Here is a 26,249-nt window from a genome sequence, read left to right as displayed (position 1 = left end):
AGTATTGTATAGTCAGAGAACACGGCCTGTATGGCTTTGAAATTTGTTGAATTGCCTTTTTTTTTTTTTTTTTTAGCTAACTTTTACACATGTCTGAAATGGCTTTCTAAAGACTGTATTCTCTAATTGTTTATAGAATTCTGTATGTGTTCATTTGCTCAAATGTATTAACTGTGCTGTTTAAATGTCCCGTATCTTTGGCCAAACACGCAATTATCAGCAATCAGTAGCTGAGAGCAAATGTTTGAAGATGACAGTATGCTAGATGATTTATCATTTTCTTGCCTAAGTTCAACTTTTGCTTTGTAAAGTCCATGAACAGGATGGTTAAAATAATTGAGGCTTTCATATCCTAATATGTAGCCACAAAAATTGAACAAGACAACCTGTCTGAATATCAAAACTTAATACTGAACAAAAGCAGTCAGATTTATTAAATCATACCAAATGCATTTTATAAAGATTGAAGAAATGTTACTAGATGCAAATAGGTATAGAATTTTTATTTCATAGGTTGCACACTTTTATTATACTGTAAGACCCTTAAGTATTTAAGCCTTAAAAGTCTATTTCATCTGACATCAGTATAGGTATACCAGAATTTTTGGTTGGCATCTGCCTGATGCCCTCGACCAAGTGCTCCTTTCAGACATCCCGTGCAGGTGCCAGCTCAGCCTCACCCCACGTGTCTCCAGTGCCTCCTGTGCCCTCTCCCTGTGCTACAGCCTTGGACCACCCATGACGCCTCAAAGAATGCTAAGTATTGCTTCTGGTTGCCTGAAGCCTGCATGCAGAAGGAGAGATTTCACCTCTTCTGGTAGGAGGAAACTCTACTCTTCAATGCACATGTATTGAGTGTGTTTGAAGAAAAGGGGTTTACCTCTCAACAAATAGAAACAAACAATCCAATCATGAAATGGGCAAAAGACATGAATAGAAATCTCACAGAGGAAGACCTAGACATGGCCAACACGCACATGAGAAAATGATCTGCATCACTTGCCATCAGGGAAATACAAATCAAAACCACAATGAGATACCACCTCACACCAGTGAGAATGGGGAAAATTAACAAGGCAGGAAACCACAAATGTTGGAGGGGATGTGGAGAAAAGGGAACCCTCTTACACTGTTGGTGGGAATGTGAACTGGTGCAGCCACTCTGGAAAACTGTGTGGAGGTTCCTCAAAGAGTTAAAAATAGACCTGCCCGTCGACCCAGCAATTGCACTGTTGGGGATTTACCCCAAAGATACAGATGCAATGAAATGCCGGGACACCTACACCCCGATGTTTCTAGCAGCAATGTCCACAATAGCCAAACTGTGGAAGGAGCCTCAGTGTCCATCGAAAGATGAATGGATAAAGAAGATGTGGTTTATGTATACAATGGAATATTAGCCATTAGAAACGACAAGTACCCACCATTTGCTTCAACGTGGATGGAACTGGAGGGTATTATGCTGAGTGAAATGAGTCAATCGGAGAAGGACAAACATTATATGTTCTCATTCATTTGGGGAATATAAATAATCGTGAAAGGGAATATAAGGGAAGGGAGAAGAAATGTGTGGGAAATATCAGAAAGGGAGACAGAACGTAAAGACTGCTAACTCTGGGAAACGAACTAGGGGTGGTGGAAGGGGAGAAGGGCGGGGGGTGGGAGTGAATGGGTGACGGGCACTGGGGGTTATTCTGTATGTTAGTAAATTGAACACCAATAAAAAATAAATTAAAAATAATCGTGAAAGGGACTATTAAGGGAAGGGAGAAGAAATGTGTAGGAAATATCAGAAAGGGAGACAGAACATAAAGACTCCTAACTCTGGGAAACGAACTAGGGGTGGTGGAAGGGGAGGAGGGCGGGGGTAGGGGTGAATGGGTGATGGGCACTGAGGGGGGCACTTGACGGGATGAGCACTGGGTGTTATTCTGTATGTTGGCAAATTGAACACCAATAAAAAATAAATTTATTATTAAAAAAAAGAAAAGGGGTTTACCTCTCAACAAGCAGAAATCGCTGTAGCTGCATTGGTCAAGATGGTGAAGGCCAGAGAGGGTCACCAAGATGTAGCAGATCATGAGTCTTCAGCAAGTAGTTTCTCAGGTTGCTGATGTGAAATGGGATGGGATTGTTCTGTAGAAAAGTGAATTTTTGGCCTTCAGAGCAGAAAATAAGAAAACTTGAACCACATCAGTTAAAATAACAAAGGATGAAGTAACCAAAATCCAGAGTAAAATATATATTCATTGAGGAAAATGTATCCATTGAAATCAATTGTATTCACAGAAGCTGCTGGAAATGACAGAAAAGCAGGGTTGCCTGCCCGGCAAGATCAGGCCCTTACCCAGAGAGACAAAAAGACAGGCGCTGAGGTTGCCCACCTCTAAACCATGCTCCAGTCTCATAAGCCTTATAATATTATTTAACAGGTCTGTATTTCACATGCCTAACAGTAGTTACAGGGTTTTATCCCTATGGATACAATAAATATTCAAAGAGTGGAGAAAAAAGTTATTAAAAATCAGATATGGAAAAAATCACAAAAAATTCATTACATCCTTGGAATCACAAATCCCAAGTGATTTTTCTTACAGCTCCTTTTGTCACTCTTGAGTCTCCTACATAGGGCCACGTGCTCCAGTTGTGCCATAAATGTAAGATTTAATAAAGCTCTATTCTAAGCCTTCTGTTCTTTACATTTAGCAAACAAATTTAAATGTCCATATAATCTCGTGTTCTCAAAAAATGTCCTGTCCATGACTTTAAATATGGGTTTTTTATTAAAATTCAGAAGTTCATTGCCAGCCTCACTATCTTGAATTCAAGGTCTAAAATTCTATTTGCAACTAGCTATTGGACATATGCATTATGCTATGTTGCTAATACAACAGATTTCCAAATAAAATACTAATTTTAAACCTTTAGAGAAGTCCTAGGGAAGATGAACTGATCTTCCCAGATTGCTTCTCCCCCACCACCTTCCATTTCTACAATACCTACCACCTCTCTGATAACCACTCAAAATCAGAGCCCAGGCTCTAGACCTCATGTAAACTCCTCTAAACCACCCAGGACCCAACTGACAAGTGGCTTTGTACCCTGACCTCTCTCTCTGGTTGCATGGTTATTAGCATCTCAGCTGTGATTCTCTGAAAGTATAGTCAAACTGCATTGTCCTATAGCTTTTGAACAAAAGGCAACAGTCCCCGATTAGCATCTTCATGTGAATAGTGGGAAATCAATATTATTCTTATATCCTTAAAAAACCTGATGAAAATGCCACATTCCAGCCATCTCCCTTTCATTTTTTAAATAATTTATTCATGAAAGACACACAGAGGCAGAGACCTAGGCAGAGAAGCAGGCTCCATGCAGGGAACCTGATGTGGGACTCGATCCCAGGACTTCAGGATCACGCCCTGCACTGAAGGATGGCGCTTAACCACTGAGCCACCCAGGTGTCCCTCCCTTTCATGTTCTTAACCACAGGATGATTTTTTTTTTTTTTTTAAACTACAAGACTGAAAGTCCCGGACTCTTCCACGCTAGAGAATTCAGGACCAAGGACAGCGACCAGATAGGGCATTTTGTGAAAGGGCTCTTCTTCCTACAAGTGGGCTCTGATCCCAGGGCCATCATCCCTGACCCTCCATGGAAAGGATCACTCAGGTCCTGCTTCTGTGCTCAGATCAGGACTGACTTTCAGTGCCCTGAAGTGCAGAGCTCATTGACTCACAGTATCCCTCCCCCAGTCTCTCTGAGAAGGACCAGGAGGAGCTGGGATGGTTTGTGCCTTCAGCTTTGCATTCCAAGGTACTGCAAAGAGAGTTTAAAGATGGCTGTCACAGACCACAGAGAAAATAGTGTCCTCCTGGATGCTCCTCCAGAAGCCCTGGAAAAAGCCATTCCATCCAATAAAAACATGAGACACACACACACACTTATACAAAGTACATACAAAGTGTCTGAACAATCTCCAATCAGTGAAGCTGCTCACCTCAATAAAAGGGGGGAAAAAATCCCACAATCATCAGGTTCCCATCCCTGGAGAATCCAGGGCTGAATTGCTGGAAGCAGCGGGGCTTTTCCATTGCACATTCCGTGAGAGGAACCTCCAGGGACCGGAGGAGCAGACAGAGCATCAGGGCAGTTCCTTTCCTTCCCTTCCCAGACTCTGGGCTCTGCAGCTAGAAAAGCAGGAGAGACTGAGAGTAGCTCCAGCTGCTTCCAAGGGAAGAGACTTCAAAGGTGATGGTCTCACTGGGCTGGTTCCACAGCTCTGCAATGTTGAACACAACCAAGGAAACAGGGACTTATATCAGGCCCATGGGCTAGGGCAGTGGTCAAGGGACAGAGGGTGATTATGAGGCTTTGCTTGTGCTTAGAGAACACTTCCAGGGCACTTGCTCACAGTATTTGCTTTTGAGCCCAGCTCCCTCTCCCACCCACCATTTTAGCGTTTCTGCCTGGTATAGGCAGAGTCACTCTTGGCCCTGTGATCAATCCTGCTAGGGCACTGCACCTGCATCCCCAATACATGCAGTTTCTGGGAATTTCCTTTCTCTAGCCTTTCTGCCCTCATTGGTGACCCTGGACACTGGTAGGATGCTCTATGTTCCCTCTGCTCCCCACCCCACCCAAAGGTGGAATTCCCTGACACTGGTCGTCTTCAGCTTCAATGACTTGAGAGGTTACAAGAAATACCTGTGTGGGGTGACAAGGTAAAGATTTTAGGATGGCCTAGTCTGTCCCAATGGGCCCCCAGAACATGATGGACCAAAGTCCTGCCCTTGGAGGCTAAACCTATACAAGGACCCTTCCTCTTCCAAGACTAGTCACCACACAGAAACAAATCTAGGCAGCCTCCAACCTGATGTGACAGAGTCCTTTCTGAAGATTTTTCTCCTAAGAGACCCAGCTGAGTTAGCAAAAGAAAACGCAAGTTGTTTTTCCCAGCTCCATGTGTCTCTCAGATTAGCATTCTCTTTTCTTCCATCATCTGTACAGTTCCCCTAGGTGATCCTGAAGTCCCATCATTAGCCTCAGCCCTTCTGGACCACCATGAAAAGTCTGTCATCCATTTCTGCCTAACCACAGCTCTGCAACTTGGGAGAAATTCAAGAGGACACACCAGAAACAATGAGCCTGTTCTTACAGCAATCTGAGAGGTACACAAAACATCCAAAATGTTTGTCTCATTCTACCAATGGCCTTTGAAAACAGAAAATGTGCGGTCATGTTAAGCATTTTAATATTTATCAAACAAGAGTTCAGTGGAAGGTATGAGAAAAGAGTTCATGAAATGTTTTCCCTGATATCAAGCACTATACTTTAGGTTTTGTGACTGCCTGGGTCCCCCCATCCCCCATATGCAGCCATGCAGGAATCTCAGTCCTTTGTTTAGCATGTAGGCTCATTTTTTTGGAATTTGGGGCCAGTCTTCCAGATGTTTCACAGCAGCCATATCCTAGGGAACTCTGTGAGGATGCGCTCCCTCCCACTTGTCTTCTACTACTTGCTTTTTCCAATCTTTTTAAAAATAATAATACATTTGGATTTATAAATTTGTTCACTAAATAATTCTAATATTTTTTAGAAATGATAAAGTAGAATATAGCCAAATGGTAGAATTAATATCAATGCTAATACAAAACACAGATACCAATTTATAAGAAAAATCTGAAATGTTAACATCATACTTAAGAGGAAAGCATTGAGTCTTTCACCATTAAGAACAGGAACAACAACAAAAAGGATATACCCTCACTGCTTCTCATTAACGTTCTACTTAAGTTTCTGGCCAGCAAAAGAAGGAGAGGGGCAAAGAGAAGGAGGGATAGCATGAGGAGAGAGAGAAAGAAAGAGAAAACAAAAAACACAAGGCATTCAGGTTAGAATGAAGTAAAACCATCTCTATTTGCAGATAGCATAATCTTGTATATAGTAAATCAAAGGAATTTACTAAAAGACCATGGGAACAGATGGTTCAGCAAGATTGGAAAAATACAAGAGTGTGACAGATCACTGAAACAGTATTGAGAGTCTCCAAATAGACTCTTACAGTTATGGTCAGTTACTTTTGGTGCCATAATTCAACAGGGAAAAGAATAGTCTTTTCAACAAATGGTTCTAAAATAATCAGATAGCCACATGCAAAAGAACACAGCTGGACCCCTACCTCATACCACTGGTGAAAATAAACTCAGAATAGGTCGTAGACTGGGGCACCTGGCTGGTTCAGTTGGAAGAGTATGGAACTCTGGATCTTGGGGTTGTGAGTTCAAGCCCCACATTGGGAGTAGAGATTACTTAAATAAATAAACTTAAAATAACTTAAGGTCACTGACTTAAAGGTGAAAGCTAAAGCTCTAAACTTCTTACAAGGAAACCTAGGAGTGAATCTTTGTATCTCTGGGTTAATGGTTAATGATTTCTTAGACATGGCACCAATCAAGTGAAAAGAGAAATGGGGGAGGCAGAGAATGGATAAACAAAGTCTGATATATCCATATAATAGAATACTATTTAGTAATAAAAAGTGAATATATTCCATAACACAGGAAAACTTTGAAAATGTTACACTAAGTAAAAGACCATGTGTTAGAATTTGGGAGATGGTGAAATAGGAGGACCCTAAGTGTACCTCATCCCATAGATACAACTAGGTAACATTATATTAGTGTAAATAACCCAGAAAATGACCCCAAAACTGGAAGAACAAATTCCACTACTAAAGGCAGGAAAGAGGCCACATTGAAAAAGGTAGGAAGGGCAAAGATGCAGTCTGGGAGCTAAATGGACAGTGGCTATTTCAGGTGCAGAGGGAGCCAGTGGCCCAGAGAAAGGCAGCAAACAGACTTACAGGGGAATGCACAAACAAGGAAGACGAATCTCCACAGTATTTGCTTGGAAAGTGAGTTCTTAAAACCAGCAGGACTTAAATGCTGGAATTTTAGAAACCAGCAGGCTCAGCTCTGGGATAGCCCTGACCCTTAAGGAGACAGTACAACACACAGCCCCTGGAAACATAGCTTAGAAATAGCAGTTTGAAAAATGCTAGGGGCAGACAGGAGGGAGAGTGATTTGCTCAATTCAGAGTACAGCCTGGAGAGACAGGGATGCATGGGCAGACCTCTCTAGGAACAAAACAGCTGGCAGGCACCATTTCTCTTCCCCCTTCCCCTTCCCCTCCAGCCACCCACAGAAACCAGGCAGGTGCCAGACACTTGCTACCTAACTGGTTTGCACCAAGCCCTGCACCCCTGATTCAGTGGATCCCCCCTTTTCAGTCACAACTACCTCAGTCCTGGCACTGCAAGCCCCTCCTCCAGAACTGGGCACAAGCCCTGCCAACACATCTCCTGACCTGATTGTTTTTGCAGGACCTCAGTTCTGGCAGGGGCAGAGGCAGGTCTCTCTTTTTTTTTTTTTTTAATTTTTATTTATTTATGATAGTCACACACAGAGAGAGAGAGAGAGAGAGGCAGAGACACAGGCAGAGGGAGAAGCAGGCTCCATGCACCAGGAGCCCGACGTGGGATTCGATCCCGGGTCTCCAGGATCGTGCCCTGGGCCAAAGGCAGGCGCCAAACCGCTGCGCCACCCAGGGATCCCGGCAGGTCTCATTTTATAAGCAGACCACCTCAAACCTTGCTGCAAAAATAGGCAAAAAGAGCCTCTGCATACAACTGGACTGAACAAAAAAGAGGCCAGAACTCAAGAGGAGACCACATAAAACCTAAATAGGAGACATATAGGAGATATTCTCTAAAGCACCAGGCCCTGGGGAACAGCACACTACACTGCAGGGCACTATAGGACCTTTTCACAAAGCTATTATCATTAAGAACAAGAGAAGTAGCTGACTTTTCTAACAGAGAAACAGACACAAAGTCAGACAAAATGAAGGGACAGAGAAACACCTCCCAATTGAAACAACAGGACCAAACTCCAGCAAGAGACCAAAGTGAAACATATGTAAGTAATATGCCTGATAGAGAATTTAAAGTAATGATCATAAACATACTGGACTTGGAAAAAGAGTAGATGACATCAGTGAGACCCTTAGCAGAGACTGAAAAACCAATCTGAGATAACACAATAAATGAAATTTTAAAATACACTGGATGGAATAAATAGCAGGCTAGAAGAAGCAGAGAAATGAATTAGTGATTGGAAGGCAGTGTAATGGAAAGTAATCAAGCTGAGCAAATAAGAAAAATAATTATGCAAATTGAGAATAGTCTTACAGAACTTACTGATTCCATTAAACGGAATAACATTCACATTAGAGGAATCCCTGAAAAAAGAAAAGGGGGCAGAAAATTTGAAGCAACAGTAGCTAAAGGCTTTCCAAATCTAGGGAAGGAAAGAGATAACCGGATCCAGGAGGCAAAGAGATCCACTGTCCCCCACTCCAGTAACTCAACCCAAGGAAGCCTACACCAAGACACACAGTAATTAAAATGGCAAAAGGTAGTGATAAAGAATTTTAAAAGCAGAAAAAGACAGTTACATACAAGATAAACCACCATAAGGCTATCACTGGATTTTTCAGCAGAACTGTGAAAAGCCAGAAGGGAGTGGCATGATATTTTCAGAGTGCTGAAAGGAAAAAATCTGCAGCCAAGAGAACTCTGATAGCTTTGCTGGATATTCAGAATAGGAGGAGAGCTACAGAATTTCTCAAATAAAAGTTAAAGGAATTCATGATCACTAAATCAGCCCTACAAGAAACATTAAAGGGGACAATTGAGTGGAAAGGAAAGACCATAAATGAGAGTATGAAAAGTAAGTACATAAATAAAACCCCAAACCAAACAAACAAAAAAACCCCACCAAAGCAGAATAAATATTCCTACAAAAATCGGTCAAGGGATACATAAAATAAAGTTGTAAAATATGACACCATATATCTAGAATGTAAGGGAGAGAGAATGGATTTAAAGTTAAATGACCATCAACTTAATATAGACTGCTATAAGAAGATGTTACATACAAACTTAATGGTAACCATAAATCAAAAACCAGTAACATATACTTGGATCCTTTTCTCTTTATTATTTGCATATCACTAAAGAAAGCCAATAAACCCTGAAGGAGAGCAAGAGAAGAAAGAATCAGAGAAAACCTATAGAAGCAACCACAAAACAAGTAACAAATGGTAATAAATACATAGCTATCATACATAGTTATTGAATGTAAATGCCCTCAACACTCAAAAGACATAGGGTGATGGAATGCCTTAAAAACAAGACCCATCTATATGTTGCCTACAAGAGATTCATGTCAGACCTAAAGACACCTGCAGGTTGAAAGTGAGGAGATGGAGAAATATTTATCATGCAAATGGATGTCAAAAGAAACCCAGGGAGGGGGCACCTGGGTTGCTCAGTGGTTGAGCATTTATCTGCCTTTTGCTCAGGTTGTGATCCCAGGGTCCTGGAGTTCTGCATCAGGCTTACACAAGGAGCCTGTTTCTCCCTCTACCTATGTCTCTGACTCTTCCTCTGTGTCTTTCATGAATAAATAAATAAAACATCTTTTTAAAAAAATGCAGGTAAGCAATACCAATGCCAGATAAAATACTTTTTTAAAAAAAGACTAGCAAGAGACAAAGAAGTTTATATAATAGTAAAGGGAACAATCCAACAAGAAGATATAACATTTGTAAATACATATGCACCCAACATGGGAGCACCCAAATACATAATAACAAATACAAAGAACCTAATCAATAGTAACACAATAATAAATAGTAGGAGACTTAACACCTTATTTACATCAATGAACAGATCATCTAAACACAAAATCAACAGAAACAGTGGCTTTGAATGACACACTGGAACAGATGGATTTAACAGAAATAAAGCAGTCAGAGAAAGACAAATATATAATCTCACGCGTATGTGAAATTTAAGAAACAAAGCAAATGAGCAAATGAGAGAGAGAGAGAGAGACGAACCAACAGACTCCTAACTCTAGAGAACAAACTGATGGTTACCAGAGGGGAGGTGGGTGGGGGATGAGTGAAATAAGGGATGGGGATTAAAGAATACACTTAGCATGATGAATAAAATAAAATGATAGAAATTAAACAAAACAAAAAAACCCACCAAGAATTGTGAGGACACACTGAGTGTTTGGGCTGGGGAAGGCTACTCTTGGCAGACCTAAATAGCTCTCCAGAGATCTTGAGACACTTGCTCCTGTGCTGGCCAGGCCCTTCCCAGCGGGCAGAAGTGTTAAACTACACAGCAGTCTCAGGAGGAGAAGGGTACCTGTTCCTACAGTGGCAAGGCTCTTCCTTATGGGCAGTGGTGCAAGCCACGTAAGGGTTCCTGGAGCACTAACCTTCAGAGGAGCCCACCTCACCTGTCAATGCTCATGCCATCATCTGCTAGCTATGTTCCCCAGCATCAAGGGACCCAAGCTGGCAGCTGATACCTAGCTTTGACTTGGAAGGACTGACTTCACAGAACCAACTTTTAGAAAGGTATACCTCAACTAAATTTGGACTTTATTCCTTTAATCTACCCTTTGCCTGGACAACAGTATACTAGATTATTTCTTTAATTATTAGGCTGATTAAGAGACATTTTCCTATGTCCTATTGGCTTGTGAGATGTTACTATTATAAATTATCATTCCGCCAATTAACCTGTGTTAAATTATTGGCAAAGACAAAAAGACCATGTATTACATAATTTCATTTATATGAAATGCCAGTAGACAAATGCATAGAAGCAGGAAATAGACTAGTGACTACCTAGGGCTGGTGGGTGGTGGTGGTGAGTAGGATGAGAGTTTCTGTTAATTGATATAGGGTTTCTTTCAGGGGTGTTGAAAATATTTTTAAAGTGGATTGTGGTCATAGTCAAATAACTCTGAATATATGAAATGCCACTGAATTTTGCACTTTAAATTAGTTTATTATATGGTATATGAATTATATTTTAAAGTTTTCGAGAGTGAGAAAGTGTGAACAAGTGGCAGGAAAAGGCATTGATTATAGTAAGTGTTTAATAATTTTCTTTTTTCTAGGTTTACTGAGGTATAATTGACAAATTTTTAAAAAGCTGTATATTTGGGGTGTTGAACATGATGATTTAATATATGTACACACTATGGAAGGATTACTACAATCAAGTTAAATAACACACCCATTACTCACATAATTACCGTGTGTGTGTGTGTGTGTGTGTGTGTGTGGTGAGAGCCCTTAGGATCTACTTTCTTAAAAAGTTCCAAGTATACAATACAGTATTAAGTTCATCCTGCAAAATATTAGATCCCCAGAACTTCATCTCATGTACCATGTTTACATAAATGTACATGAATTCAAATCCAACTATAATTAATTAACCATTCTCTTGAAACTTTCAATTTTTAGTGAATTACATTAAGTCTTCATGGGGCCTTTGGGAGGTGATGAAGTCACAAGGGGGAAGTTCTCATGAATGGGAGTAGTGCTTTATAAAAAGAGCACCCAGAGAGGTCATGTGAAGACAGTGAGAAAACAGTCATCTGTGAGGAGGTAGGCCTTCACAGATCAAAATACTCTGGTTCCATGATCTAGGACTTCCCAGCCTTCAAAACTGTGAGAAATAAATGTTTGTAAGCAAACAAGAAAAAAAAGTATTCAATGAACACGCAAATTGATTTTTTTTTTTTTTTGGTGGTTGTTATTTGACTTGCATTCTGCCTTTTATGATTGATTCTTTGAAGTATAATTATTCCATGAAAGAATATGAATATTTGACTATTGGTACATATTGACAAGTGACATTTCAAAAAGATTATATTAATTAACATCACCCATACAGGCAGGAATAGTTTTGCAGCACCACTGTGTATATTGCATATTGTCATTAAAGTCTATTTTGCAAAAAATTAAAATATACTACAAAAAATGACAACAGTATCTCATGGATTCCCTTGAAAATCTTTTGATTATTAGTGAACTTCAACACTTCCCTGCATGTTTTTTTATCATGAATTATTTTTCATTGTGTAGGGCAATCCCATGCATGAAAAGACATTTAGCATTTCTGGCTACTAGGCAAGAGAAAACAATACCATCTCTGTGTTGGTCAATGTGACAACCAAACATCCTCTACATATTTTCACACATACTTTTATGAGATACCAACCACTGCTTGCTGATCTAGTTTAAGACCTAGGCCTATTTTTGGTCCAAGTATCTATCCCAAGCCTTCTTTTTCTTGTCTTTTACTGTGGCTCTGGTATGGCCTTCATGTGAAAGAGGAGGCCTCTTGCCAACAAAGAATTAATAAAGCACTTCCATGAAAAGGTGTTGTCCTTGTAACCTCCCTGACAGGTTTCTCCTCTGATACTCAGATTTTATCCTTGGTCTAGGAGGCAGAGCAAGATGGCAGAGGAGTAGACGTCCTCAATTCACCTGGCCCCACCAACTTACCTAGATAACTTTCAAACCATCCTGAAAACCTATGAATTTGACCTGAGATTTTATCCTTGGTCTTTACCTATGTTAGAACTCCTCCTGTCACAAAAATAAGCACACATCAACGGAACAGAATAGAAAACCCAGAAATAAACCCACAATTATATGATCAACTCATCTTTGACAAAGGAGGAAAGAATATTCAATGGGAAAAAGACATTCTCTCCAATAAATGGTATTGGGAAAACTGGACAGCTACATGCAAAAGGATGAAACTGGACCACTTTCTTACACCATACACAAAAATAAACTCAACATGGATTAAAGCTCTAACTGTGAGATATGAAACCATAAAAATCCTTGAAGAGAGCACGGGCAATAATTTCTCTGACGGTGGTAGCAACACTTTTCTAGATAGGCCTCCAGAGGCAAGGGAAACAAAACCAAAAATAAACTATTAGGACTCCATCAAAATAAAAAGCTTCTGCACAGTGAAGGAAACAGCAAAACTAAAAGGCAATCTATGGAATGGGAGAAGATATTTATAAGTGATGTATCAGATAAAGTGTTCACTATCTAAAATACATAAAGAACTTACACAATGCGATACCAAAAAAATAATTCAAAAGTGGGCAAAAGAATAGACATTTCTCCAAAGAAGACATATAGATGGCCAACAGGCACATGAACTCATCATCACTTACCATCAGGGAAATGCAAGTCAAAACTAAAATGAGGTATTACCTTACACCTATAAGAATGGCTAAAATCAGTGACACAAGAAACTAAATATTGCCTAGGATGTTCAGAAAAAGCAACCCTTTTCCATTGATGATGGGGATGCAAATTCGTGCAAGCATTATGGAAACAGTATGGAGTTCCTCAAAAACTTAAAAGTAGAATTACCCTGTAATCCAGTAATTGTACTACTACTATATGCCCCAAAACTACAGAAACACTAATTCAAAGGGCTATATGCACTATGTTTATTGCAGCCTAATTTACAATAGCCAAATGATAAAAGTATCCATTGATAGATGAGTGGATAAGGAAGATGTGGTGTGTATATATAGTAGAATATTATTCAATATTCTACATAATATTCTATATAACATAGAATGCAATTCTATTTAATATTAAAATGAAATCTTGCCATTTGTAACAACATGGATGAAGCTATAGTATAATGCTAAGCAAAATAACTAGTCAGAAAAAGACAAATATTGTAAGATCTCACTCTTATATGGAATTTAGGACACAAAACAAATGAGCAAAGAAAAATAAAAAGAGGGAGAGACAAAGAGAAAAACCAAGGAAACAGACTCTTAACTCTAGAGAACTGAAGGTTACTGAAGGGAGGGGATTAGAAGGATGGATGAAATAGGTGATGGGAATTAATAGTACACTTAGCACTTAGTGATTCAACAATTCTATACATTACTATCTTGTACACCTGTATGTTAAACTAACACTGTATGTTAACTCTACTGAAATTAAAGTTGAAAACTTAATAAAAAATGAAAAGTTTCAAAAAAGGAACTTTTTTACTTAGAGGAAGTTTTGAGCCCCCAGCGATGACCAGGCTCAGCCAGAACCTGTTTCTCACTGCTGGCCAGAACATGGTATCAGAAAAAGGGATTCTAGGGGAGAAGTCAGGGAAGAAGAATAGGCTGTGAGACAGGTGACAACCCACACTTCTGCCATTAGGCAAAGAATTGCTTACACCACTCTGATCTCCAATATGAATGTAATTCTGCTACTTCCAAACCCCATTAGAGCCTTAATTACAGTCTTTCAACATTGTACAAACCACTGTGATAATAGGCAGTAAAATTCCTCTGTTGGCTTATGCTAACATTACCTGCTGAGTAGGGAGCTCAATGCAGGGCTTGATCCCAGGACCCTGGGATCATGACCTGTGCTGAAGGCAGATGCTTAACAGGCTGAGCCACCCAGGTGCCCCTCTTGGGGACTTCTAAGCTACACCCTTCTTCCCCCAACCCTATCGCTGCTTACCTACACTAGCTGTATTTAGGACTCTTACATTCTTTGGGAATAGGAAAGACAGACGTGAGATTTATGTGCAGATGGATGGTTGGTTGGCTGACAGGCCCAATTACAAATGAAATAAAACATCCACAGCTCCACCAAGAATGTAGAAATAAGAAAACAAACCTTCTACTTCCTATTCAGTAAGATTAAGATCATGTCCTCTCTTTGGAGACACTACCTCCTATAAAATTTTGTCATAATAGTGAAAAAGGTTGATAATGACCATATATATTAAATCAAACAACAAAAACAGATTCATGAAAAGACCCAGAATGTGCAATAAAACAGAATTGATTAGGGACAGCTTGCATTTCCGAGCTAACTGTATTTTACAGTGGCCAACAAAAAACAAGACTTGACAACATAAGATATGAACATCTATAGTTCTAACCTTTACAGTTACATGCAACTTTACTAACCTCCATTATGTCACAAATCAGACTGGAGTCAATCAGGTTGCCAATTACAAGGCAATTTAGAGAATTTATTTTTAAATGAGATGGTTGAAAACCTTATTGCCCCCACTATCTCTCTTGGGGCTCCCCTGACAGCTCTGTCCTACAAGGAGGGGGCTTTAGCCCTGGTGGATACCTTAATAGCTGAAGGGAAGATACAATCTGGAGCCCCATATGGGGGGCCCTCAGCTGACTGCCTTAGAGCAGGAGGAGCCTCTACAGTACCCATCCCCCTCAGCACCTGGAGCCTGAGGTCACTAAGCCTGGTCTACCACAGTTGGAGTAGAGGGGAAGCCTATCCTGCCCAGTCTGCAGGAGGTAGAGATCTAGGACTGAGAGAGAAAGGTGTGGTACCAGGGCTCCACCAGGAGTGGATAGCTGTGGGGAATCTGGCAACCTAGCTACTCCCTGCCTGTTTGGAACTTTATCACACTGTCTCAAGGTCCAGGAAGCAGCTCCATAGAATTCTGGGGAGAGGGATGAGGTAAGGCTACAACCTGTATGCTGGTCCTTACCATGCCCCACTGGGTACTAGACAGCAAAGAACAGCCAGTGGTGTTCAGTGCACCCTCAGGAGAGGTGGCCTGTTGGTGGTGATGAACACTGAGGATGCAAAGCAGTATCCTCCAAGAAGGACAGCCTGTTACAGGTGAGGAGGAAAGGCAACCAAAACTGAGGAAGGTGCCTTAGTCCCTTTCATGTGCCCTGCTCCACCTAGGCAAGTGATAGAGTAGACATACCTTAGGTGGCCTTCAGTTCCTCCCTCCCATCTGCTCCTGCACCTCAGGTCCAGAAGCAAGGAAGGGTTCCTGAGATCTGAGCACAGGAAGTAGACCCCTACCCAAAGCCAGCTGCCTCTATAAATAGGAGGCCAAGTCCCCCATCTGGAGACTAGGGGGGCCATTCCCAGAACAGGACAGACAGGGTGTGAGGGCACTGCCTTCCTCCCACTGCTGCACCAGACACCCCAGGCCCAATCTTCTCCTAAGGATTCTTTTTCTTTCAAGGCATCACTCTCTACTTCCCACTGTAGCCCCAAACATCCTGCACTCAAGGACACATAGCCAACAAGGAAGCAGCAGCCAGGGAGAGGCCAACACAGACCCCCTGCTTGGGATGGGTGAGTGCAGAGGCAGCGGAGATTGCGGGTGCCTGGGGCACCACCCAGGAGGGCAGGCAGAGGAGGTGCTGCTGTGCGGAGCTTCCCTGGAGAGTCTGCTGCTGACAGCCCCTGTCCCCCTCCCTGGGCTGCAACAAGTGGGGGAGCACCTAGCTCAGCCAGGTAGTTGTCTTGGGAAGCAGGGGCCATTAGACCCTCAGGGTCCCTGCTGCAGGAGAAGAGCCAATATACCCAAAGGTTTTGGGTCCAGAGGGGCTGGGTTCCAAGGGCTTCTGTGGGTGCCTGTCTTGAGCTGTTGCTGCCATGACCCCCACATTCCTTCCTCTCCTTCCCCCTTCCACACACACTGGTGGCAGTGCCTGCAGGTGCACTCAGAGTGGGAAGAGGGTCCCAGGAGTATGGAGGGGGAGTCCCCTTTCAGTGCCTTCTTTTTTTTCTCTGCAGAAGCTGGGCTCACATGGTCCTTCCTATCCTGATATGTCCCAGTGTCTGGGAGGTTTTCTTGGATTCAAGAGGAATCTCCCACATCTGACACTCATCTTGGCAGTAAGGTAGGTGCCCAACAAATATTTGCACAGAATTTGTTCTAGCTGCCATATTTGAGAAGTCTAACAAAAAAGTAGAAGTGTTTATAACTGTGGAGGGGGAGGTGGTAGTGGGAGTCATGGCGACTGAGCAGATGGCTCTTCCTCACTGCTGCTACAGTGGTGGCCTGATCAGGGGTCACTTCTGTCTTTGGGAGATGGACAAGAGAACCTCACTTGACCTTGGGTCTCTGTCCCTGTGACTGAAGAGCCTATACAATAGAGAGGCAGCTGTCTACACCCATGTGCCCCCTCTCCTTCACCTTCTTCACCTGGCCAAGATTAGGCCCTAGGCCTGAGTTCTTGAGGGGTCCCTGTTCTCCTTACCATGAGGCACATCGGCCCATCTCATCCTAGAAAATGCCAGAATCTCCCAGATGTGTTCTGGCTACTAGTTGGGATATTCTACACCAGCTTGCCAGGTGCCATTTGCAGGTACAAAGACACCAGGGCGCAGATAAACTCAGGAATCCTGCAAATAAGTTGGTAAGGGCATGATTTGAGTACCCTAACCCCAGAGCCTTCAGTCACATGGCTTCCTGGGGCTATTCAGACAATGTAGCCCCAAACACACACACACACACACACACACACACACTCACTCACTCACACACTCAATGAGTCACCCTGTGGGGCTGACCTCTGCCCTAATTCCACTTTGGGTTTCTTAGTTGGGTGCCAGAAGAGCAGTAAAGGACCCCACAGGTTAAGGGGGTAAATCTCAGGGGCAGGTGGCAGGGGATGGAGAAGAGACCTCAGGGGAGCAGGGGCATATTCTTGGAGCCTCTCTTGTCACTGGCACTTCGGGTTCACATTTTGTACCTAGCTCAGAGAAGAGAGAGTAAGGATTTTCATTCCAGGGGTGTGGGGAAAACCTGGAAAGGAGTGAGAACTCGGATAAGCCCCTGCGGGGGAAACCCATCCAGCACAGTCTTAGGGCACTTGCAGGGCCCTCTCTGGTCATCCTCCACCTGTTGAGAAGTTCTTAGGGTCCCAGCCCCAGCCCCTTTCCCCAATTAGGTCTCATCCCCAGGTCCCTGGTACTGTGATTCCCTGCCTGGATGGCACTAATCCCCATTTATAGGGTTTGCAAGGATCTATCCCCCCCAGTTCTATCTTTCCAAAGGCAGGCTGGGCCTGGGTCTCCAGGGAGCCAAAATGGGGGCACTGGGTGTGTGGGTGGGTGGTACAGTCTGAGTACACCCTCAAAATGGGAGAGGTCTTTCCTGATACAGAAGTGGGTAGGGGCTGGGTAGAGATGCCAGGCAAGCAGTGGGCCACAGTCTTCACTTGTCCTCTCTCCAATCTCGGGAGCCAGGCATCCCCATTCTGAAGGAAAAACTGAAAATGGGCATGGGAATCTTCTCAAGAGTTGATGTCATGGGTGATGGGGTGGCCATGTTTGGGGACTGTGACCTCTGAGCCTGGAAAGCTGCATCCTGCAGGGCAGCCAGGTATGGTTTGCACTGGCTAGACAGCCCACTGGCCAGAGATGAGCCAGAGACTCTGATTGAGAAGTGGCAAAGCATGTGGAAACGCACTGCCCTGGAACTCCTGATAAGGTGAGACTGGTGGAGTGGGAAGGGGCCCCGACCCAGAATCCTGCAGGTTCCAACCATGCCTCAATGGAATGCTCCTGGCAATCGAGGTTTCTCATGGAAGCTGAATGTTTTAAAACCTCTGCTATCTTAGACCTGGTTGTTAAATTGCAATCACCATTGCCTAGGTTGCACAGAAATGTACCTGCTGCCTACAGAGCCCCCCCTTGGATCACAGGCATGCACTCTCAGACTGCACCCCACAAGGGTCTCCAGGACTGTACCTCCCAGTCCTCTCCCAGCACCCGGTGACTGGGAGGTCCAGCCCTAATGCTGTACTTATTGTATATAGCTTCCGCACAGTTAAAACTTGACATAGGGGATCCCTGGGTGGCTCAGCGGTTTAGTGCCTGCTTTTGGCCCAGGGCATGATCCTGGAGTCCCGAGATCGAGTCCCACATTGGGCTTCTTGCATGGAAGCTCCTTGCTTCTCCCTCTGCCTGTGTCTCTGCCTCTCTCTCTCTCTCTCTCTCTCATGAGTAAATAAATAAAATCTTAAAAAAAACTTGCTATAAATGGTATGATATAGTGAAGGTACTTTTCTGGGGAAAAAAAAGTTTTTTTTACTTAACATAAGGTTTTTGTGAATAATCTAGGTTAACATACATAAATATACTGTCATATATGTTACATATGTAATATTTTGAAAAGACTTGTTACAAAGAGTATATATTACTTTTGTAATTTATAAAACTCCTATTAAGATTTGTTTTAGATATATGCATATATATATGCATATAGAAGTTTATATATATATATATATATATATATATATATATATATATATATATATAAAGAAGTTTCCTGAGGGACATGAGAGAAGTCTGGAAAAAATGACAGGACACATCAGTGTTTAGATAAGATTATTTCACATCTTAAAGATATCGATAATTCTTATATTTTGTGTAATTAAAGCCCTATTGTGGTGGTGCCAGAATAGACAAGTTAATTGAGGGAGAAGAGCCACATGTCTATAACTGTCCTGTGTGTAAAGGAGAACTCAGTGTATAAAAAAGTAGGACTTTACAAATCAATATTAGATGATTAGATAAATTATACTGATAAGAATGGGCTGGCTGGTTGAGAGGAAATTACATGACTATTTTGCATGACTGCACATCCTAAAATAAGTTTCAGATGATTCAAGGCATAATATTTTGATCCAAATAGTGGAGAAAATTGGGGTGGGGGAGCCAGTCTCACCTGGGATTCTTCATCCAAACCACACAACACAGAGAATGAACTGGGTGAATACTCTCTCAGTTCTACTAACTCTACATAACTGGTAGCATTCCAGGTGCTGAAAAACAGAAGTTACATACAATAGATACCTACAGCATTAGGGCTTAATTCTCTCAGGAAAACCTTGTTCAGAAAGGTTAGGAAACAACAAATAGTGAAAAACAGCTGTAACATCTCTGAACAGATATTTATATCCCTATTGCACAAAAGCTCTCAATCACTAATAAAAGATGACTCTACCAATACACAAATACACAAACACACCTCAAAGAAGCAATGCAAGAAAACATATAAATTGCCAATGAACATGAAACTATTTTATATCTCATTAGAAAGTGAGCAAATGAAAACTTACAAATAAGCAAGGAGACATCACTCTCAGTGAACAGAAATGTCAGAATGGTAAAGGTCAACAAGGATGTGCTGAGACCAACACTCGGGTACTTTTGGAGGCTGGTATAATGTTTCCGGAAGGCAGTCTGGCCCAAAGAGGTAATTATATGGGACTGCAAAGGTAGCAGTACAGAGGTTTTGACTTCAGACTTTATATATATATATAAAAGTCTATAAATAACATGAATATCCATCCCTAGGGGCTCATTTACTCATAACTTTTTCTATGGGCCTACCAATAAGTAAGGTAGGCCTATATATAAGTATGCATGTTATAAGTAAAATAAGTACATTATAAGCCACATGATGTATAAATGGTGCCATTAACTAGGACTCAGACCAAGGTTCTTTCCTGGGGCTGACCTCTTATGAGCCTTAAGACTTAAGATTGGCATTTGGAAAAGTCACCTCTAAATCAAATAATTTCTTCTCTATCAGAAACCATGTATGTTATGACATGCGTTGATTTAAAAGTCAGGTTAAAGGTAATGTTGAAGACTCAGATGTTATTTATCTGTTTTGTATAAGACTTTGGAGAGCCATCCTGTGATAATCAGATTTGGAAGGTCCTATTGGCAATGGGAAAGGCTGGAGCTAGAAGAACCATTGAGGAGGATGAGTTAGAAGATATGGGGCCAGAAAAGGCCAAGTGTCTGCTGGAATGGAAAAGAGAGGAAGAAATTACAGAGATATTTCTAGAGTATTAATGAACAAAAGTTAATGACTGATTTGCGTGGCAGAGTGGGTGATGGGGAAAGGATGAACAGGTAGACTTTGAATCAAAAGCCTTATTGAAATCCACTAGAAACCACTGGGTAAGGATCTTCAATTGTGATCTTCGTCAGTGAAGCCTGGAAAGTTTTATCATGTTCAATCATTTCCATTCTCCAGCGGCAACAACTGCTTTCATCAATACCACCCTTACACCAGTCACTACCATTGAGGCTTTTTATCTCTATTTTCTAGTAGGTTCACCTCCCTACATTCCCTCAACTAATCACCTCAGGGGGCCTTCTTCAGCATGATTTTCCATTTTTAAATTCCTAATCTCTGAGCTGCTCCTCCACAAATTTCTACTTGACCCTTAGAAATAAGAGATGCCACCCAGATTTCTCTGCATTTCACCAGGGCCACAGGCTCGGAGATTATCTCAGCAGCTCCTGTCCAGACCTTAGTTCCAGGACTTTGGTGGCTCAAGGCTGAGGGGAAGCATGGTTGGGGGTGGGGGACAGGGCAGATGACCAGTGGGGGGTGGGTGCAAGGTGGGGTACCAGTCTTCAGACTGGTGGGGTCGAGCAAAGGAACCACCGGTGGAGGGCTGAGAAGGAAGGGCATGGTTGTAGGGGTGAGGGAAGCAGGTCATGGGTGGAGGTGGTGTTGGGTAGGAGTAGGGGCATGCAGGGGACTCAGGCAAGAAACCAGAGAAGGTGGCAGGAGACAGATGGGCCAGTGGCTGGAGCAGCGACCGTTCTTGCTTCCTCTGCTTAGCTCTGCGGTTCTGGAACCAGACCTGAGGAAGGGGGATAAGAGCCACATCAGAGCCTCTCTCTCCAACAGGTGGCCATGTCACATCAGGGCCCCCTCCCCTCTGATGACAGAAGGTTCAGATGCTGAGCATAAGTCTCTCTTGCACTGCAGAGGAAGGAAAGTTCTTCCCAAAAGTATAGCTGAGCTGGCCTCCTACCCTCACCATCACCCCCAACTTGTGTCAAAATTTACCCTACTACAAATCTCGGGAGTAAGAAATGTCAAATTCCAGTAAGAAAGAGATAATTGTGACAAAATGGCATTTTCCCTCCACAGAGGATATGAAATGTCCCCTAGGGTTATTAGAGATTAAGACTGTAGGGGATTTTAATGGGTATAGATGGAGCTGGATTTAGGGTAGGGTTTATACCTCAGATTAACTACATCTATGGGTCCTGATGGAAGGAGCATCAGGCTAGCTGGGTTTCAAGGCCATGGTTAGGGACAAGGTTACACATGCATGCAAACAATTAAGACTGCATTTCTGTCGGAATTCATATCACCGTTAAGGTTGAGGGCAGGATGCTGAAATTCAAGTTAGATCAGGTTAGAGCTCAGGTTAAATTCAAGTGACATTCCCGATGTTGTGTTGACCGTTGGTGGAGGCTGTGTGCTGGGGAATGTTTAGGTTAGGGTTACGATGTCTATGAGAATTTACACCCCAGTAGTTCCCATGCAGAAAATGGGTATTTCTTCCCAGAAGAAGAGGGGGATCCTGGGGCATCACCTGGATTCTGGCCTCGCTGAGGCCTGTGTCCCGGGCAAGGCCCTCTCGGGCCCAAATGTCGGGGTACTGATTCCTCCCAAAGGCTGTCTCCAGCTGTTCCAACTGCCCTGGGTTGAAGGTGGTGCGGTGGCGGCGCCGGGAGTGCAGGCGACCCCTCTGTCCTCCTTGGGGGGAAAGCCTTGGTCTCCGCACGCCTACACCAGAAAGGTTCTTGCTGGGCTGAGGGCTCACATCTGAGGATGGAGGGGAGGGCAGACATTGCACAAAGTGGATCCAGTTGTCCCTCCTGGACTATGTATGCTGGGACCCCCAACATTCTCCTCGGTGCTCCCCCCCCCAACCCTGCTGCTCATACCCTCTGTCCCGACCAGAAACCCTTCTTCACCTCGAAGCATCCTAACCTGGGCTCTCTGCTCACACATACATTGTACAGACTCACTTCACACTCTGGGCACTTCTGCTGTCCGCCTCGCTTCACTATATGCCCACACCCATGGAACATTCCTGTGCAGTGGGCACCCATTGTGTGCCTTACACCTCTCAGAACCTATGTACTACCCACCTGGGCCTCAACCCATGGGGCTTCTTTTGCTTTGACCCACTAACAGACCAACCAGGTCTCTGAAGATCACCCCCGTCCCCTTACTTCTTCCTGGCTCTTGAGGCTCCCATTCAACTTACACCTTCTCTCTATGGCTGCAATCCTCCCCTGCCCTCCACCTGGGAAGATGAAACATTCCTCCCTCTTCCGCTCAGACATACCCGCCCCTCACATACATTTCATCTTCTCCCCTCTCCCAGCGCTGGCCCGGCCACCAGGCTGCAGGAACCTGAGCTCGTGGGAAAGCCTCGCCTCTGCTCCCCACAGGCTCACTAAGCCCCCACACTAATTAGTCTGAGAGCCAGCAGGGCAGGAGAGAATACGGGCCGAATGGAAACACCTGGAAGGCACTGACTGAGAAAAGGAGATGTCTGGAGTTGAGCACCCATCCCCATGGGGACCAAGGGTGTGGCTCCCACCCAGCGCCCGCAGTCTGCCTTGGGGGCACCTCTGCTCTCCTGGGATCCAAAGCCCTGGCCTCTCCAGCTGCCCACCTCAGAGGAGGTGGTGCACAGGGCCAAATATGAGCTCCGGAATGAGAAGCCAGATTTCAGCTTTACCTCCACCCCACCACAGCCCCCTCGGATGCTGTTGGGCAGCCCGTCCATGCCAAGGCCTCGGGTCCTGGCTGCAAAGCAAGGGAGCTGTCCCTCCCCGTGCTTTGCTTTCTAAGATGCCCAAGGTTTCAGAATTCTCGAATTCTGTTGTTTATTTCCCCTCCTCTCTTTCTTCCTGGGGAACCACTGCCCCACAGGACTTACATGTGCAACTCCAGCCCCCCTCAATACCTGCTGCCTCCTCAGGACCACCCCGGCGATTCACTCACCTACTGTGGAGGTCAGGGTCCCAGCAGCGGGGTAGCTGTCAGGCCAGAGGCTGCCGCAAAGTCGCCCCTTCTTTTGCTTACCCCGCTCACTCCTCCCTTCCGCTTCCATGGCTAACAAACGCCACAGACCAGCCACTCTCTCGTGTCCAAGTCTGGGTCACTATTTCTCTGGTCCTGCAGTTCCCCTTTACACCTGTGGATCTCACTCCTCCCTCTGATTATACCTCTGGCTCTCTGTGTGGACGTAGATATAGATATATATCTTGGTTTTTCTCACTTTGTGTCCTGGTTTCTAATTTTTTTCTAGTCTCTCCTTCCTTCGCTTGAGTATCATTGCATTCTCTCTGCCTCACCTGGACCGTGTTTCCCTCTTTGGGCCTCAAACTTCCCACTGACTGCCCTGTCTCCTGTACCCTGTCTCAGAGATGTAGTCCTCTCCCTTTGCTCTCAGCTACCTACTTTCCCAGCTTGCAATCCCACACCACCTCCTTCTCCCCCAGCCTTGGAGGAGTGACCTGCTCCTCGCCCCTGGGGGCCCATCCAATCATTGCTTGGTCACCAGAGCCCCCTTCGCCAGGGGAGGATCACAAGCCGGATGAGGGAAGGTGCTCAGTTGGAGGGTCCAGGGACTGGGGCCAAGAGCTCGTATTCCCGAGGACCAAGTTCTTTTGTCCTGTTAAATCCCCTCCTGGGAGCAGGCAGGGTAAGAAGCAAATGCATTCCTCCCAAGACCCTTCCTCAGAACCCTACCGTGGGGAGGGGGGTGCAAATGCAGGCCAGGAGCAGGGCCTGGCCTGGCATCTCAGCATGTAGGTGATATCCAAGGACCTGTTTCCAGGAAACTAAAAAACAAAAAGACACCAGTGCATTCTGGCCCCTCCTAGATACAGCTGATTCTCAGAATATACTAGATACACCCCTGTAGGACAACCTGAACCACAGAATGAGTCTCCAGGACACCACACTTCTCAAGTACTGTCTGCTTTCCTCCCCTAAATGTCACCTTTTCATCGACTCAGAACCCCTGGGACTCCATGACCTCCAAAGTCACCCAGACATTCAGAAAAACCCTGATCCTCATGCACCTGGGCTTCCAGGTGCATCCTGACCCCTTGGACTTGCAGACTCTGCAGGAGACTGGGAGCCCCATGACATCCTGACATTCTGATTCTTCAAGGAAACCCCAAGGCATCCAGATCCCTGGGCAGTCAGGACACCCCGACACCCATAGTATTCTGCTTCTTGACATTACTTAGACCCAGGAAGTCCATTGTAACACCCGTAGGACATCCTGACACATTTTTACAATTTATTTATTTATTTTTTCATCCTGACACTTTAAAGACAATCTGAAACCCCAGGATACTCTAGGGTACACTGAAACCCAGAACATTCTCCCTCTAGTAGAAGACCACTCTGATCCTACCATGAGGTCCTAACCTCTCAGGACACACTAACCCAATGAGGACACTCTGCCCCTCTTGGGAGGGACAGTCTGGATCCCCAAGGTCATGCTAGTCTTATGCACACATCCTTTAAAAGCACCCTGACAATTTACGACAAAAAAATCCTCTAGGATATTGAAGTTTAAATATGGCCCACAATCAGCAGCATGAGCAGCACATAAGAGCTTGTTAGAAATGTAGACTCTAGGGCCCCACCTTAGCCCTACTGAACCAGAATCTGCATTGTAACAAGATACCTCAGAGAAATGAATGTACATTTCTCTTCATCAGCTCAGGTTTCCATAACAAAGGACCCAAAGATGGGTGGCTTAAAGAGTACATGTTTATTTCTCACAGTTCTGGAAGCTGGAAAGTCCAAGGTCCAGGCGCCAGCTGACTCAGTTCCTGGTGAAAGTAGACAGCTGCCTGTGCATCTTCACATGGCAGAGAGGAACCACCTTTGGTCTTTTTTCTTCTCCTACAGATACTAATCCCATCATTGGGGCTCTCTGCTCATGATCTCATCTAACCTTAAGCACCTCTCAGAGGCCCCACCCCCAAATGTCATCACACTGGGTTAGGACTTCAACAGAGGAATGAAGGTGGGGGAGGTGTGAACATTCAGTCCACAACACTATCAGCTTTGAGAAATCACTGATCCAAGACACCAAAGTTTCTCCCTCTACCCCAGTATATTCTGTGAACTCCTGGAGCCTAGGACATCCAGACTGCCCAAGACCCAGTAACATGCAGTCAACTTGGACCTATTAGCAAACACTGAATTCCAATACACTCTGTAGCCTCAAGATATCCTAAGCCTATGAAGATATTCTGACCGGCCATCCAGGACAGCCTGATTACCCCTAGGAGGCTCTGATATTACAAAGAAACTCTGACCCACTCCCCCTGCTCCTCAAGAATGCTGAGACACTGCAAGTTTGACTTGCCATTCTAAAACTCAATAATCCCTCAGAGGGAAAGGTATTTGGTCTTCCAGGGCATCCTGATTCCAGTCCCTAACCCCGACCTTCAAGGAAACCTGACACCCAGGATCCTCTCATCCTCCAAGAAAGAGAATGGTATGGAGGGGGAGGAGTGTAAGTTCTGAAGCCAACTGCCCTGGGTTCAAATCCCAGCTATACCACTTGCTAAACCATATAATCCTGGGCTCATCACAAAATCTCTGTGCCTCAGCTTTGTCATCTGGGGCATATTAATATAGTTGATTCTCCTTCTTTTGAGGTAGTTGTGT

The 26,249-nt window shown here is 43.9% G+C and overlaps 2 protein-coding genes across 4 annotated transcripts in view; one reads left to right on the top strand and one right to left on the bottom strand.

The window, feature by feature from the left end:
- LOC140642013 (olfactory receptor 1f45-like) overlaps nucleotides 1-26,249 on the top strand; it is a 69,462-nt gene that overhangs the window by 15,222 nt on the left and 27,991 nt on the right. The window contains exons 3-4 of the mRNA XM_072842620.1: nucleotides 5,011-5,171; nucleotides 16,499-16,605. The gene's annotated coding sequence lies outside the window, so the exon portion shown is untranslated. The remainder of the gene's footprint in view (nucleotides 1-5,010; nucleotides 5,172-16,498; nucleotides 16,606-26,249) is intronic.
- Nucleotides 19,157-26,249, bottom strand: part of PROP1 (PROP paired-like homeobox 1) — a 45,825-nt gene continuing 38,732 nt past the window's right edge. For 2 of the 3 annotated variants that reach the window (XR_012037638.1, XR_012037639.1), the window contains one exon: nucleotides 22,230-22,358. Coding sequence is in view for 1 of the 3 variants with exons in the window: in XM_072840550.1 (XP_072696651.1) it covers nucleotides 21,043-21,381; nucleotides 22,126-22,358; nucleotides 23,553-23,661 (681 nt within the window). In the remaining 2 variants the exon portion in view is untranslated. Of the gene's footprint in view, nucleotides 21,382-22,125; nucleotides 22,359-23,552; nucleotides 24,368-26,249 lie in introns of those variants that run through there. The other variant, XM_072840550.1, reaches the window with a different exon arrangement.

This window comes from Canis lupus, chromosome 10 (genome assembly GCF_048164855.1).
Source record: "Canis lupus baileyi chromosome 10, mCanLup2.hap1, whole genome shotgun sequence".
Taxonomy (NCBI): domain Eukaryota; kingdom Metazoa; phylum Chordata; class Mammalia; order Carnivora; family Canidae; genus Canis; species Canis lupus.
The sequence above is the reverse complement of the archived record's forward strand: the minus strand, read 5'-3'. Positions and strand labels throughout refer to the sequence as shown.